A 16,022-nucleotide genomic window follows, 5' to 3' on the forward strand; every position below is an offset into this window, starting at 1 on the left:
AAGATATAAGAATTTATATAGTCTTTGGTTTTATCCTTTAGCGCGCGCCTCATTCGATTTTTTGGGCAGAGTTATTCTGTAACCGATTGCATCATGGCACCACGCTCCAAATTGAACGTTCAACGTTCTTATACATATATCATTGAGTTGGGAATATTAATCTAGAGATCCAATCAAATCTGCTCCCCGCGAAACAAGTTTTTGAAAATTACGAATGTGCCGTCTCCTCTAAAATGACGAGAAAACGTTATCATATGACCCGTGGCGCCATCCATTAGTTTTTGAAAAAAAAAATTTGCCGGAAGACCCGTCTTATTTGAACGAACCATTGAGAGATAGACGGCGCCACGGGTAGAATGATAAAGTTTTATCGTCATTTGGGAGCAGATGGCAGTATTCTTATTTGTTAAAAACTTGTTTCGTGAAATACTGAAATCCGACGTTTTGATTGTACCTCTAGATTAATATTCCCAACTCATTGACATATATACGTTCTTGGTATTAAAGAAAGTTTCTTCAAATTCTTCTTAGATCTCCATTCAGCATTTTATCGTAGCATTTAAATAACCCATTAAATGCAAAACAAACACGCAATTCATGTTATGTTGATTGTGCTTTCAGGCTTGTAGTTTCATTTTAATTGTGCCCGGAAGTAAAAAATAGCGGGATATGGCAAGTTTTAGTTTTTTTTAGCTTTCGTAAATTTGCTCTCGTTACAATTTGAACTTACAGGCATCTTTAATATGACTGGGTTGTTTCAGCCCAATTCAACTTCGAGTATTTTCTTATCAGAAAATTCTGTGATACGCTATTGTAGACTATTTATCATTTTTATCAATAATTTTTTACTCAAGCATTAAGACAGTGATATCTTGGATCCAAGGTGATATGAAGAATTTTTGTTGATTACATATCAAAGGCTTAAATCTAAGCTAAACCCTTCATATCGAAGACTATTTGTGGATTAATGTGTGTAAATGGCTTTTTAGGAAGAGCTCTGTTACATTGATCATTATTTATTTTAATATACTTAAAAGTAGTAGATCATAACTTGCAACCTGTAAAATTTGTAAAATTATAATCTGTCAATTAAACCTATAGGGGTCCAATCTATCTAAATATGTTTCTCTTTTAGATCATAATCTCAAAAATGGCAATAACAACTATAACAAAAGTTCAAGATGTAAAAACTGAATTCTATTTGGCACGATGCGGACCCATCACCAACATAATTTACATTCCTCTAGAAGGACATGAATGTATTTTTGGGCGAGATATTTGTCCTTCAGCTCATATTTCCAGAAGACACGCTTCGTTTCAACAAACGGGAAATGGGAGTTGGTTTGTGAAAGACCTCAAAAGCTTGAATGGCTTGTTCAGAAATGGAAAGAAGTTGAAACCTCTTTGTTTACACAACTTGGAGGTTGGACATCATGTATCTTTCGGAGTTCCCTGTTGTAAAAGCGAATTGGATTTTGAATTCGTTTTGTGCCTCAATGAAAATTTTGTGGATTCTAAGAAAGATATTCCCATAGTGAAAGTGGAAAATGAAGTTAACAGTGATATTGCTCAAGTATTAAACCAATTAGAGCAACCGGGAGATACAGTCTTAATTAGAAATGCTGAAAAGAGGCCTAGCATTCTTCCGCAAGATGACAATAAAAAGGAAATTAAACTAAAAGTGAAAGATGAAGCTGAAAAGGGTTGCCCAATTCCTATTGATAATAAGACATCAGTAAGTGTCAAGGAAGAAGTTTGTAATAGGCAAGGAGAAGAGTTTTTAGTAGCTCAGTCATTAAAACGAGAATTTCCAAGTGAGCCGGGTCCTTCATTACCCCAAAACGTAATAGTAACTGAGCTGGATACTGCTAAAGAAGTAACTACGGCAGCCTTAACTAGTCCGAGAATGTCAAGATTCAGTAAACTATCAAGGAAAAAAAGCAATTTACAAACAAACAATCTTGAATTTTCCAAAAGAACAGAAACAGTATATGATGAGGACATAACAATTATTGATCTAGATGATGAGACTAATCAACTTAAAAAATCACGTTACTTTCAAACTACTCGCTCATCTGAAGGTGTTGCTAGCACTACGCGATGTGAAACTAATCAGCCTGTTATTGATTTAGAAAATGAATCTAGTCAAAATAATGAGAATCATATAAACAGCAACAGTAAAATCAAAGACATTCAAAATAAATTAGTTTTACCAGCCAATGAGCCGATGGGTTCTAAAATTGTACCACAAACACTAAATTTGGTTTCTTCTAGACCTGAAATTGGAATTCTTAACTCTCTACATGCCCAAATAAGTTCAACTACAATGAAACTTCCTAATAGTATCGATGGGACTAACTTGATAGATGGTGAATCTGAAATCAGAAATGTAATGATTTTGGATTATAAAGACCCTCAAAGATCAGAAGAATTTAAGGAAAAAGCGACTCACCTAGCCTGGACAAAATCTGTGAAGAGCCACATAGATCAGACAAATGTCAATGAGGGTGATAAAAATGAAGTGGTCAAAGAAATACTCACTGAAAATGATTTAGTGAAGCAGAAAGGCATTGCAGATAATTTGGGCAAACTATCTGAGAAAATAATAATGAATGAGCAAGCCTCGGTGATGGGCGTAGCCACGGTGATGGGTGTTACAGAATTTCAATTGGAAAGGCGTTTAGTATCTCCAAAAAGGATAATTGGACCAAAAAGTATGATGACTAAATCGAAACAGTTTGTTAAACGAGATTCAATTACCTTTCCTCTTTCTAATAATACGTTGAATATGGAGATTAGTTCAACTACAAATGAAAACTTGAACAAAATTATAGATCATAATGAGCGATTGTTCAAAGATAATTTTAAAATTTCTGAACTAGAACTTCCATGTTTGAATACTGATTCCGAAGACGATTTGGTGAAAATAAATAAATTTCTTCAGATTAGTGATGTCAAAGAAAAAGTTGATAAAACAAATTTTGATAGGAAAAAAAAGAATATGATAAAAAAACGGAAACTTCAAGAAAGATTAGTCAAAGAAGCCATGACTAGAAAAGTTTTTGTTTTATTAGAAAGATTGCCTGAAAAAATGTTTCAGAATGAGCCCAAGGTAAAGAAAATAACTGAGAGAAAAGTAAGAATTGGACGAATGCGTATAATTTCCTCTTCAGAAAGTGAAGATGGAACAGAAAGAGCAGATTTTAAAGTAATAATGGAAAATAATTTTCCAAGTACAAGTGGAAAAGATATTAATATGGAGCCAGATCTCTTTGAAAAGATGACTGGTGCTCATGAGGATGATGACGATGAAATGGATAATATGAATTATTCGCAAGTTGATGATTGCATTGTACTATCTGATAATGATGATGATTATTCAAATTTCAAAATTCCACAACTGCCATATGTGTTGAAAAGTCCCAAAAAAGAGGTTTTAGATGAAGTTCCTGATATTAGTGATGAAAATGATATTCCTGACATTAGTAATGAAAATTATGTTTGTGACATTAATGAAAAGTCTAAATATGATGATAATAATGATGCATCTCAATTCTTTCCTATACTATCTCAAGCTTTCTACGAGGATGATGATGTTGAAGAAACTGACCCAATCATAGACAAACCTTCGACATCATCAAAGGATAAAAAATCAACTATATTAACAGAACCATTAGCTTTGAAATCCAAACCCAAGTATCTATGTGGGAAAGGAGAATGGATCAAACCCCACCAGAAAAGAGACATAGAAACAAATCAGTTTTATCCTAAAACAAGGTGTTCAACCATAAAATTGGCACCAACAACCACAGAGATTAAAAAGAAACCAAAGAGGAAAACTGATTTAAAAGCCAAACTCCAAGCCAATATGGGCCATAGAATACCTTGTCCAGGGGGAGGGTCAGCTATAAGACCAGAAGGAGGGCCATGTGTACGACCTGAAGCATCAATTGCCAGGCCCAAAATCCCAAATGTTCCAGCCACAACACCTAAAACTTTGATACCTACTAAAATGCCTTCTAAGCGTAAACTGACTGTTGATACTAGCTCGACTGGAAATGATGCTGATAACATATCTGTAACAAAGACAAAAAAAGCTAAGGTGACGACATCTTCAAGGATGGACAAAATGATAGAAACGTCTGACCCAAAACCACTTGCTACTAAACCATTGTCAGGGTTTAAAATTCCCAAAAAAAAAGGATCAAAAGACAAACCAATTACACCACTGAAATCAGTGTCTAAACCAAACATAGCAGTTCGAAAACCAAATAGCAATAACTCAGGGAAATCTACATCTGTACAGAATACAACAAATGAATTAAACTCTACTAGTTCATCAGTGGCGAACTTTAATCTAAAAGCATCAGAGGCAACAAAAACCCTAACAGCAGTTACTGCACACCATAAATTAACTAATCGAAAGATTAGGTTTTCGGATGAGCATCTAGAGGACAATATGCAACCAATGCCGAGAAGAGTTTCTTTGGTCAGTGAAGCTTCTACTAAAGAGTTCACACTCCATTCTGGAGTTCCCAATAAAGACAGTGTAATTAAGAAAAGTAATCTTAAAGTATCAGCCATGTCAGCGAAGAAACTAGTTAAGGTGGATATTGTACCCACCCACAAATATACATCCGATAAATTCCTTGCGGTGATTCTTAAATGGAATGTGAAATGGTTAGATGAGCAGACTAAAAGTTCGCAACCTCCTCCTTTAATTAAAAGTAACAAAATGTATAAACCAGTAAAAACTCATTATGAATCTGTTGATGAACACTTTGAAACTTACTTCCCATTACTAATACTTGAGACCTGGGAGTTAATATTCAGGGACTGGAATGAAAATAAACTAAAATCCAGAGAATTTCAACCTTTATTTGTGGCTACAAATTATTCTTCCACAAACATACTTAATGCTAATGGTGATATCTTTGGGGAAACTACCTTAGAATCTGTCATAGAATTGGAAAAACTACAGAATGTGTCCCTTTTTAAAGAAGGGATGCTTATTATTTTTGAGCAAAGAATATCTGTTACCAACAATCCTAGTGACATGAAATTGGCAAATTTTGCCTATATCAAAGAGTTAAAGTGTGTGCAGTTTGATCCACGTACAAATCAGAATGCCATGCTTTCGACATTTCCCGCAGCTCGTTCAAAGAGGCCTCATCTCATTACGCTACACATAAAAATGAGGTATCAGAATAATGTCCGTCCAAAATGGGACAAATTCCTAAAGATTAAGCCAATAACCTATATTAGACCAGCAATTAGACAAGTAGACAGCTTGATTTCCTTGGACAAATCGCCATTAGCTAAATATATACTCACTCCTCAAACATCTGGAATGCAAGCAAAATTCTACCCACAAAACAGTTTGGTGGCTATAGGAACTTTCAACAAGTCACAAAGCAACGCCATTCTTGGTGCAGCTTATTTGGGACTTATTGGAGAAAGCATTCCTAAGATTATTTTGCTACAAGGACCACCAGGAACAGGAAAAACGCACACATGCATTGGACTTATTCAACAACTACTTTATGGACATGGAAGTGAAGAAACCAAAAGGCGTTTGTTGGTCTTAGCACCCTCAAATGCTGCAATTGATGAAATAACACGAAGACTCATTAAATTGAAAGCGAAATTGGAAATAACTTATCCAAACAGAAAATTGTCATTTGTCAGGGTTGGACAACCAGACTTCATGCATTCAGACATTAAGGAGTATTCCATTGACGAATTAGCGATAAAAAACTGTAAGCTGAAAGATCGACAACAAGATGATGAGCTGACTGAGAAAATTAACATACTAGAGGCCAAAATTAATGCTTTAAACGGCAAAATTGAACACAAGTTGCAAGAAAATCAAGATGTCCGGAAAGAAGAACAAGACATCAACTGTTACCACAGCGAAATTAAGAAGCTAGAGAGCAGAAAGAAGCACCTTAGCAACATTGGTGTTGATTTCTCAAAGAAGGACCTCCAAACGAAACAACTTATTATGAATCACAAACGACAAATCATAACGCAATGTGACATTATATTAACAACACTTAGTAGTTCTCGTCAAACTATCATTGACAATATTTTTGGCCCCAATTCCAAGCACACTCCTCTCAAATTTACCGCTTGTATCGTTGATGAGGCTTCCCAGTGTTGTGAGCCAGATTTGTTGCTACCATTACAGTATCAAATTACAAAACTGATTCTTATTGGAGATCCGCAACAATTGCCAGCCACAGTACTTTCCCAGAAAGCAGCGAGCTTCAAATTCCAAAAGTCCCTTTTTGAAAGATTTTACAATTATTTTGAAAACTCGGAATCACCCATAATTATGCTCAATGAGCAATATAGGATGCATTCAGCCATATGTTGTTTCCCTTCTCAATATTTCTACAACAGCTCTTTATATACATCACCCATTGTTGATAAACAACTTATGTCCTTCCCTCTAAAACCATATATTATGTTGGATTTAGAAGACAGTAAAGAAACCAACAACCAGTTTGGTGCCAACAGTTTCCAAAATTGCAAGGAGGTTTCTATAATATTAAAACTCTGCCAGGAAATTGTCAAGCTTGTACCAAGTAGCTGTACTATTGGCATAATTACACCATACCAAGGACAACGTAAACTTTTCATGAAGAGCTTTGGACAATTAACTCGTCACATTGAATTTAATACAGTTGATGGATTCCAGGGGCGAGAGAAAGATATTACAATTATGTCTTGTGTGCGCGCTAATGATGACCAAGCCATTGGGTTTTTGAAGTGTCCTCAACGTCTAAATGTGGCTATCACTAGAGCTTGTAAATGCTCAATTATTTGTGGCCATTTGGACTCACTAAGCAGGCATCAGCATTGGAAGAATTTAATCAAAGATGCCTACTCACGAAATGTAGTGTACAAAGTTAACTCAACTGATGATATCTCCAAGATTATCAGGTTCTTAAGAAAATAGGACTGTTTATTTAGTTTTTTATTCCATGAATATTATCATGAAGTGCTAGTGTACAAATAGAGTATAGATATTTTTTCATGTAAATTGTTCTCCAGAAAAGTTTAAGCTGAAATTACATGTTTTGTGTAAAAATAAAGTGAAAAGATTTATCAGAATTGATTGAAGTATCGTACTTCCCAGTAATAAAGACTTAACTTTTCATCGTTGCTCCATGAATGCAAACAAAGCTTTGCGTGTTTTGCGTAAACATTAACAACCAAAACTAATTTATTTTTATATAAATTACATGAAATTCCTTGTCATTTAAATAAAAAGTTTTCTTATTCCTCGAAGCGGCTTTTTTTTTCTACTAGACTACTAGAGCATAGCCGCTTGGATAAATAATAGTAGTTCCTACCTGGATATATCACTAGCGTTCTGCGTGCATTTTCTAAGTGTTTGTTACGGGTTTTGCCTTGTAGAAGGCTACGTGTTACGGGAGTTTCAGAAATTATTCGTTAACTTCACCGAAACGGCGCTGCTGTCGCAAAAGCCATTTGCTTGACGGGTTTTTTTTCCAGGTGATATATCCAGGTAGGAACTACTATTACAGGTTAATTATTTGCCGTAGTTACGCACCCTTTCTCTACGAACCTTGCCCTTTTATACCAGGGCGGCTCCGACACAGGGCCGGAGCTCAGCATATTATTAATCCAAGATGGCCGCCTCCATGCACTCCCTATTGGCGCGAGAGGGAGCGCATGGAGGCGGGCTCAGGCGGCCATGGCTAGAGATTTAACCATTTTGGACGTCATTGTTCTAGGCGCGGGGCCACTCGAACTAGGATTCAATACTCCCTACCGGCTTTAAGATAAGAATTAAGATTTATTGGTAAACCCGTACAAAGTACAACCCATTGAAATCGGGGCGGCGTCCCCAAATTAAAGGGAGCACGGTTGCCATGACACAGCCAACTTTGATCACGCGCTATAGTGATCGTAGCTGGCCATGGTAACGCGTATAAATCAGAGATTATTATGATTATATATAACCATAGAAATCGGATAACAAACTAGAACGCTTAATCGAATGGCTGACAAGGTCATAGAAATCTCATAGGTAACTAGAATGCTGCCGCCTACGGCCGAGCTTGACGCCAGTTCGCCTTGAACCTTCAGCCAATGAGAGGCCGTAGAGTGGTTCCGCCAAGGAGGATAATAATGATCCTTCGCCAAGGAGGATAATAATCCTCCTTGGATCCGCTACTATAGCGGGAGATAGGTGACGTCATTCTCTCTGGTGACATTAAATTCTTGGCAGAACCACTCTTTGAGCTCTGATTGGCTGAGATCTGGCTATCGTCTGCCACAGCGTTTGGCCCATTTGTCAGTTACACGGCAGCATTCTAGTTACCTATGAGATTTCTATGGACAAGGTACCGATTAGATTCTTGGCTAAAACGACAGTAACGCCATCTGCGCTGCCTAAAGAGGCGCGCTCGCGCGTAACTTGGTTAAAAGTTTTCCCCCACCCCATTGAAATTAATGTAAAGTTGGCGATAATTAAACGTTAATTAACCTACCAAATGATATAAGAAATATTCCACTGACAATTTTTCCCGTTTATATGAACTTAAATGTAATATAAAATCGTCTTGAAAAATCGTTTATCGCTTTAGAACATTCAAAAATAATATTTTTCCCGCACCATGTAGATAACCGAGCATCTGCTCGTCTAGGTAAAGTTTGTGTTGTCAACGCGCGTATTAGAAAGAAAAATGATATTTTAGAAAGTAGGCTGTAATTCGGAACGATATTAATACTTTTCACGAATTTTGTCATCGGTGAATTATAAATATGACTTGAAATAAGTTTCCAGGTTTATTTAAAAGCTAGTTTCATAACTTTTCATCCATTGGTTCGTTCAGAATGTATCTTTAAAGTAGACGAGAATTTTAAGGCGCGGAATCTTGCCCAGTCTTAAGCCTCGGTTTAATCTTCTGCGTATTTTGAAACGGAAAAACCCGATTACTATCGTTAAATCTTGGTTAAATGATGGCGAACGCTCCTTGTAATAAGAAACAAATAACGAAATACGTTCTAAGCTTATTTAACGCCAAAAATTCCACGTATTTCGTTATTTGTTTCGTATTAAAAATATCATATTATTAATCCAAGATTTAACAATAGTAATCGGGTTTTTCGTTTCAAAATACGCGCGTTGACAACGCAAACTTATTATATTATTAATGTTAATAATTTTAATATTATTTTTGAATGTTATAAAGCAATAAACGGTTTTTCAAGACGATTGAAAATTTGTATGTTGAATATGTATTATATCATTTGGTAGGTTGATTCGCTCGCGTTCTACATGTCGAACAGTCTCATCGGTGTCGTGTTTTCTTTTCAAAGCATTGATACTGGTCTTTTAGATTTATTCCTTACGGCAGTCAGTATGAACTTAAATTGAAGTGACCCATTATTCCGACTTTCCCATCATTTTGTCTCACACAACCTTCACAATAGCTTCATTTTCAAGCGATTTATTGCATAAATAACAAGAGTTAGCTGGGTGGTAAATTTTAAACGCGGTTACACGAAGAGCGGCAGATGCGTTTTAAGTCAACCAAGGCGCAAAATTGTAAGACGCGTTTCAGGTACAACGTTAAAACCGCGATTACGACACAACGATTGCTCGTATGTAAAATGTTCACATAACATTTTTTGTAGGAAATAGCCGGACCCTAATGTTCATACTTGGGTTTATAGCCGTACATACAATACTAACGTATAGATATTCGCGATAAACCATTACTGTGCACTGGTTTTCCCCATAACCATTGCTCGTAAAACAACTATTTCTAACAGAAAATATATGTTTTTGTTTGAGTAATTACTCCTTAAATATTTAATTACGGAATTTTGAACCATTCTTCATTTTTTATTTAAAAAACTATCTTTCTATGATTTGAAAGAAACGCGTTTTCTAGTGCGTTCTTAGCGATTGGAAATTATGGTAAAAAGAAAACTATTTTTAACACTAACCTGTGAAAAGATATGTTTTCTTTTGAGTATGTACTCTTACACGATTTGATTACTTTAATTAAACATAAGTTACTTTAAAGATGTAAAAAAAACCGCTAAAGTGGGCCATTTAATTTTAGGCGAAATAGAGTGTTAGTTCACCAGTTTGGCACCGATGGCGTAACTTTCGTTGCCAGCCAAACGAAAAGCATGCGCCAAAGGCAGGGTTTTTTAAAAGTTCTAATCGGAACCCGCGTCAAAATTTCAAAAATCGTTCTAGTTTGTTATCCGATTTCTATGTATATAACTACGCTAAGGGAGGTATGAAAGTATTTCGGGGAGCGTAGCTATATAGGATCTCTGGTATAAAATCTTCTATGACATTAAGTTTAATAGGTGTTTCTAAAAAATACGGGAGGTCATGTGACAATGTTTTGTCTACGTCACTTAGCTGTAGCTCTTGAACGTAGAGAGCACGCGCTGCAGTCGCGAGACCCTTCGGAATTGGAAAGCCACGTGCAAAACTCGCGTGCAAGTAAAGCACTTAGATAACTGGCGCTCGTGACGCGGATAAAAATATTTTATACTTATAATTTTTATTGTTTTATTTTATAGAAACATCTATTATGGCAAACGTTGATATTAAAATAATTTATTTAATTTTTTTTTAACTCGACACGGGTGGTGAGGTCTAGGAATAACATTCATACTCCTAGGTTAGGTGCCCCGATTCAAAGGGGTTTTAAAGTTTTTACCTGTCACAAATAAATCTTAAATCATGTCACGTTATTATTTCGCTGGATCGTGTGACGTTTTGCCACATGATCAGTGACGTGAAAATATGAAATTAATGTCATGGCAGCCGTATCAAGGCGGGGCTTAGTTATGACGTAAGCCGCTTAGTTATTTAGTGCGATCGATAACCTAAATTTTAGCCACAGAGCTTGCGTTGCCCTTTAAATGAGAGTAGTGTATATTTCAGCCAGAAGGTGAGCGGACCTAGAGATGAGCGCGGCCTGATTTCTGGGTTTGTGCGTCAGGTCGCATCGGTCCCTTTGCTTGGTCTACTCTTGGGGTGACGGGTGTTGTCCGTGATTGCTGGGCCCGGATTTGCACGATGCTTCGCTTTACATCTGTCATTTGATAACCTTATCGGGGATGGTAGTTGCAGTGGAAGAATAAGGTCACTCTAGCCCTCAGCTGTACGAGGGTGGGTTCTCGGGCAGACCCATGGTGTCGCCTTTTGTTGGACCATGATGAGGACGTTTGTTTGCCATATGTGAGCCTGTTATTATAGCCATGGAGGAAGCACGTGACTGATACTGCGTTCAGTCAATAGGAGCGGATATCTCCATAGAAGAGGAGGGGTTCAAAAATCAAGTGGCTCTGCCGAACGGCGGAGACACAAACTGAGTCTAAGCGGACGATTTTCGTGAAAATTGTTTTTTCTTCCTAATGCTTTTCCTACGGGAATTTGTTTTCCTAACTGTGTTGCAATTCGGAGACTTTTTAATAATATTAGTGTTTGTACTCAACTTTGAATTTTTCATATGATTTTTAGTAAGTTTCCAGGTTTTATTTAAAACTACTTTCATAATTTTCCCTTAATTATTTCGCTCGTAATCTACTTTTAAAATCGACGAAAATTTTAAGGCGAGGAAATGAATTCCCCGCCTTTGGGACCTATATTTGTGCTAGGCCTCGGTTTTAATGTTTGGAATTTAAAAATCATTGCGCAATACCGAGGCCTAGCACAAATGATTTATCATTATTTGGCCCATGGCCCAATGTAGCTTTATTGAAATTTATAAACTCGCTCGGTTTGTGCGGATGAAGTTAAATTATGAGTAATTTAGAAAAATAAAAGGTTGGGGAAAATGAACAATAAGTGATCGTTTTCCGAAAATGGAATAAGTCGTCGAAGTGGGATATTTCACCTGTCACCAACGTTATTAAAACCAAGGTAAATAGCGGCTATTTGATTTGAGCTTTGATTTAAATAGTTATTTTGTAAAATGGGAAAATACTGTGTGTTTAGTAAGTGTAAATTTTTTTGCTGCGCCTTAGTAGGTTTTTCAAAGCTTTTAACTTAAAATAATTGTGATCCATATTTAGCTATATATATATATATATATATATATATATATATATCTCTCTCTCTCTCTCATTATTAATAAAAGAAAAGCGTGGCCCAAAGCCCTTGGCGGCAAAACTATTAAACTAAGGATATTTGAAACTAAGGATATTTTCAAATATCCTTTGTAGAGAGGGCGCTTCGAAGTGGTCTTACCAGGATCATACACATTTCCCTTTTTTTTAGTCCCCCATTTTCTCCCTACTTGTGGGAGTGAAACGTTTACGGAAGGGGAGCGAAAATCGCGGGTTATTTGATTTCGTATCAATTAGCTATTATCCTTGTTAAAACCCATATCAAGCCTAGAAGAGTTAGGCCTAGGCTCAAAAGAATCTGCAATGACTCCCAACTTGTAGATGCGCCAGAAAAGCTCAAACTGAATTTCAACTATTTTTCCAATAAACCTGCTTCTTTTATTTGACAATGCAAATTTATTTTAGAACGTGAGTCTCCGAGAACTTAATTAATTACATTAACAGAACTTGACACTATATTGTAGTTCATTTTAGCTCCTAAGCCTTGGTTGTTCCAACCGGTTTGTTTACTAAAATAATGGCCGTCGGTTTATCAGACGTAGAGCTAATTATACGACGGCATAATCGGCATTTGAGATTCGATGACGTCAAATATTACGTAGGGTACGTATGACGCAATATCTGTGAAACAAACCGTTAGTGAAGAAATAGAGTTAGTGGCATACTTATGAGCAATTATGTTACATATGCACTTAGTCATAGATTGATAGTGCCGAGCTGTCTTTTTCAATCTTAAAATCATAACAAACTGAGACGAGCGTAAAAAGCGTGCATTCGATTCGAAACTGATTTCACTCGAATCGGAATAGTTTCGAAACTGATTTCACTCGAATCGGAATAGTTTCGAAACTGATTTCACTCGAATCGGAATAGTTTCGAAACTGATTTCACTTGAATCGGTATAGTTTCGAAACTGATTTCACTCGAATCGGTATAGTTTCGAAACTGATTTCACTCGAATCGGTATAGTTTCGAAACTGATTTCACTCGAATCGGAATAGTTTCGAAACTGATTTCACTCGAATCGGAATAGTTTCGAAACTGATTTCACTCGAATCGGAATAGTTTCGAAACTGATTTATCTCGAATCGGAATAGTTTCGAAACTGATTTCACTCGAATCGGAATAGTTTCGAAACTGATTTCATTCGAATCGGTATAGTTTCGAAACTGATTTCACTCGAATCGGTATAGTTTCGAAACTGATTTCACTCGAATCGGTATAGTTTCGAAACTAATTTCACTCGAATCGGAATAGTTTCGAAACTGATTTCACTCGAATCGGAATAGTTTCGAAACTGACGTGATAGCATCTGACATCGGAATAGTTTCGAAACTGACGTGATAGCATCTGACATCGGATATAGCACTTTATTAGCTTTGTGAATAATAATACAGTTTATAGTCACCTAGGAGAAACAAACACAGCACCCCACACAAGGAGAACGTAACCCGTCAAAAGTCGTGCATATTCTTGTGTACAGTTTTCATTGGTTAAACGCTTTAGCGCCTGCTGCTGTCGGAAGGGAAAATTATGAAATTGTCTCCCCCCCCCCCGCGCGTAAAACGTTCAGCGTAAAGGCTCGTCCAATGTACACCACACTGCGTTAGCATGTTTAAAGGCTAGGTGCTTTCTCCTTGTGTTTGTTGCTCCTAGATAGTCACCAGGCAAGAGCTGACCAGTAATGTGGACGTTTTAAATTACACGCGTGATGCTGGCAAAACAAACGGCTTTCCTTTGGATCATTTTAATTGGTGTTTTTCGGCTTCCGTATATGTGGAGATCAGACGGCGAAGCAATTTTCCAAGGGCTCAAGTTGGTTTTGACTGCAAAAGCCTTCAAGAAGATGCCGAAGTAGAAAGCCAAACGCTCTATTAGCTGGGAAATATTTTTGGTGAGTTTAACACCCTATTGACGTGTTTTATGCCCGCCTTCCATCGGCAACGTTTAAATAGAGCGTTGGACCACTAGGGTGATAAAAATTTAGTTCCCAGCAGGAGCTTCTAAACAAAGTTTATACCCAGTCTAATGGAAGGAAGTCGTGGTCACTGGGAAAGGAAATTGCCCGAGACAGACTAACGTCGTTATCTTAGACGGCAAAGAGCAAAAACTCTTTGGGTACACAACAAGAAACAAGGTACGATACATATTCAGCTCTGGGCCTAACCACGTGAAATCCTCGCACTTAGAGATAGGAGGCTACCCACAATAGAGCAACTCCGTAGCTACGTAGTTTAGTAAGAAGACGTTGGTTGGGAGACAGTGTCCAATGCCTGAAATCAAGAAAAATAATGTTCAATTGAGGAGTACTCTCAATCCCAGCACTCCTAAAACATGACTACCACACGTCAGGGAAAATAGGGATATGGCGGGAAAGTCAGGGAATTTAAAAATGGGCAAAAATGTCAGGGAAAGGTCAGGGAATTATAAGAATCTGTAATAAGTCGGGGAAAAGTCAGAGAATTCTGTTTAATCTTGACACTTTTTTAAGGTAATTTTACTCTAGATTTATTTATTCAACCAATTTACAAAGATAGCCGTATAAACGGAAATATAGCAACCTATTTAGGGAATTTCGTCGTATGATGATTGACGGACAGAAATATTCCTAGCCCTTGCTCAAAGATATTAATTCACTAAGGCGGGGAAAAATAATGATAAAATACGAGTCGTGGCCTTATCGTGGAGTGAATTAAATCCGAGAGAGGGGGTTACATACAGGGGAAAAGAAAAAAAAATATAAAAGTGGGGGAGATTCGAATTCAGAATGGAAACCCTTTGTCTCTAGTCAATCACAAAATCTTTATTTTAACATTTATACACTAGATACAAAACAAAAATGAACCACAATGCAGGGGGACTGAGGGGACAATTCTTTTTTAGTTAGTAGGATGATTAGGCCATCCCTAATGCTAGTTATTACTTTTAAGCGGGGGATAACATGCTCAATAGATATAAAAATTAAAACACTCTGACTAACTGGTTAATTAAAAGATTCTCAATAGTGTCAGTTCCAACTTCTTTTTTTTCGGACATTCAGATTTAAATCAGCGAGGGAAACAAATAAAATATATACACTAAACTCTGATAACTATGATTAAAATAAAACACTACAATTATGGCCGACTACAATTAATTTTAAACTCCAAAAACTTTAATAAAGATACTAAGGTGAGGGGAAAAACACGATTGACAAAATTTAATCCTAACAGCACAACGATACAAAGTGGATATGAGCTCTCGAACTCGGGGGTCTATTTCTTCGGACAATAGCGAGGGACTGCACCTTTCTTAGACATTTTATCTCTACATTTAAACAGTTATTTCAGAATTGACCCTGGGTATTCTACGGAGGGGGGGCAACGAAATTTGGTACTTATCACTAGATTTTCTTCGTGGTGGCACTTTGATTTTCCGGGAGCTTTCGGGTTACGGGGTTCCGGATTACGCAAGACACACGCACACGCGTTTTCTTGAAGGGGCTTGACTTCTTGTTTCGCGATGACAGTTCCAAACTGTCCGTTCGTCTCGATTACGGTACGGAGGTCCGGAAGACGACGACGAACTTCTTACAAGCGGCGTAGGTACTTCGGGTTTCGATCTAGAACATCTGGTTAGGCGAGGGATAGGATCTCATATCGTCGGATGCTTGTTCTCGAGATCATTGGAGAATCGGCGGTCAGCTGTGAGTTGACTCGTTCGAAAGGACTCATAAAACGGCTCTGGTTGACTATTCGGAGACTCAGTTCCATCAGTGGTGGCTTTTGGAGTATTGTGGGGTCTGACGGTCGAGACCGCGCATGGATTTAGCGGACGGTCATTCCGGACTTGGGCTCCGAAAGTTCATCTCGGGTCCCAGTAGAGTTCTCTCCTCGTGGCAATGG

The 16,022-nt window shown here is 37.3% G+C and overlaps 1 protein-coding gene across 1 annotated transcript; it reads left to right on the forward strand.

Moving 5' to 3' along the window:
- The first annotated feature begins 706 nt into the window (after window positions 1-706).
- Window positions 707-7,284, forward strand: LOC149943964 (uncharacterized). Its single transcript, XM_090174664.1, has 2 exons — window positions 707-813; window positions 1,136-7,284. Exon 2 carries the CDS (start codon window positions 1,151-1,153, stop codon window positions 6,962-6,964), a length of 5,814 nt encoding a protein of 1,937 aa, XP_090030790.1. The 5' UTR covers window positions 707-813; window positions 1,136-1,150; the 3' UTR covers window positions 6,965-7,284.
- The last annotated feature ends 8,738 nt before the right edge of the window (window positions 7,285-16,022 follow it).

The sequence above is a fragment of the Leiobunum rupestre genome, chromosome 5 (genome assembly GCF_980474605.1).
Source record: "Leiobunum rupestre chromosome 5, qqLeiRupe1.1.hap1, whole genome shotgun sequence".
NCBI classification, from domain to species: domain Eukaryota; kingdom Metazoa; phylum Arthropoda; class Arachnida; order Opiliones; family Sclerosomatidae; genus Leiobunum; species Leiobunum rupestre.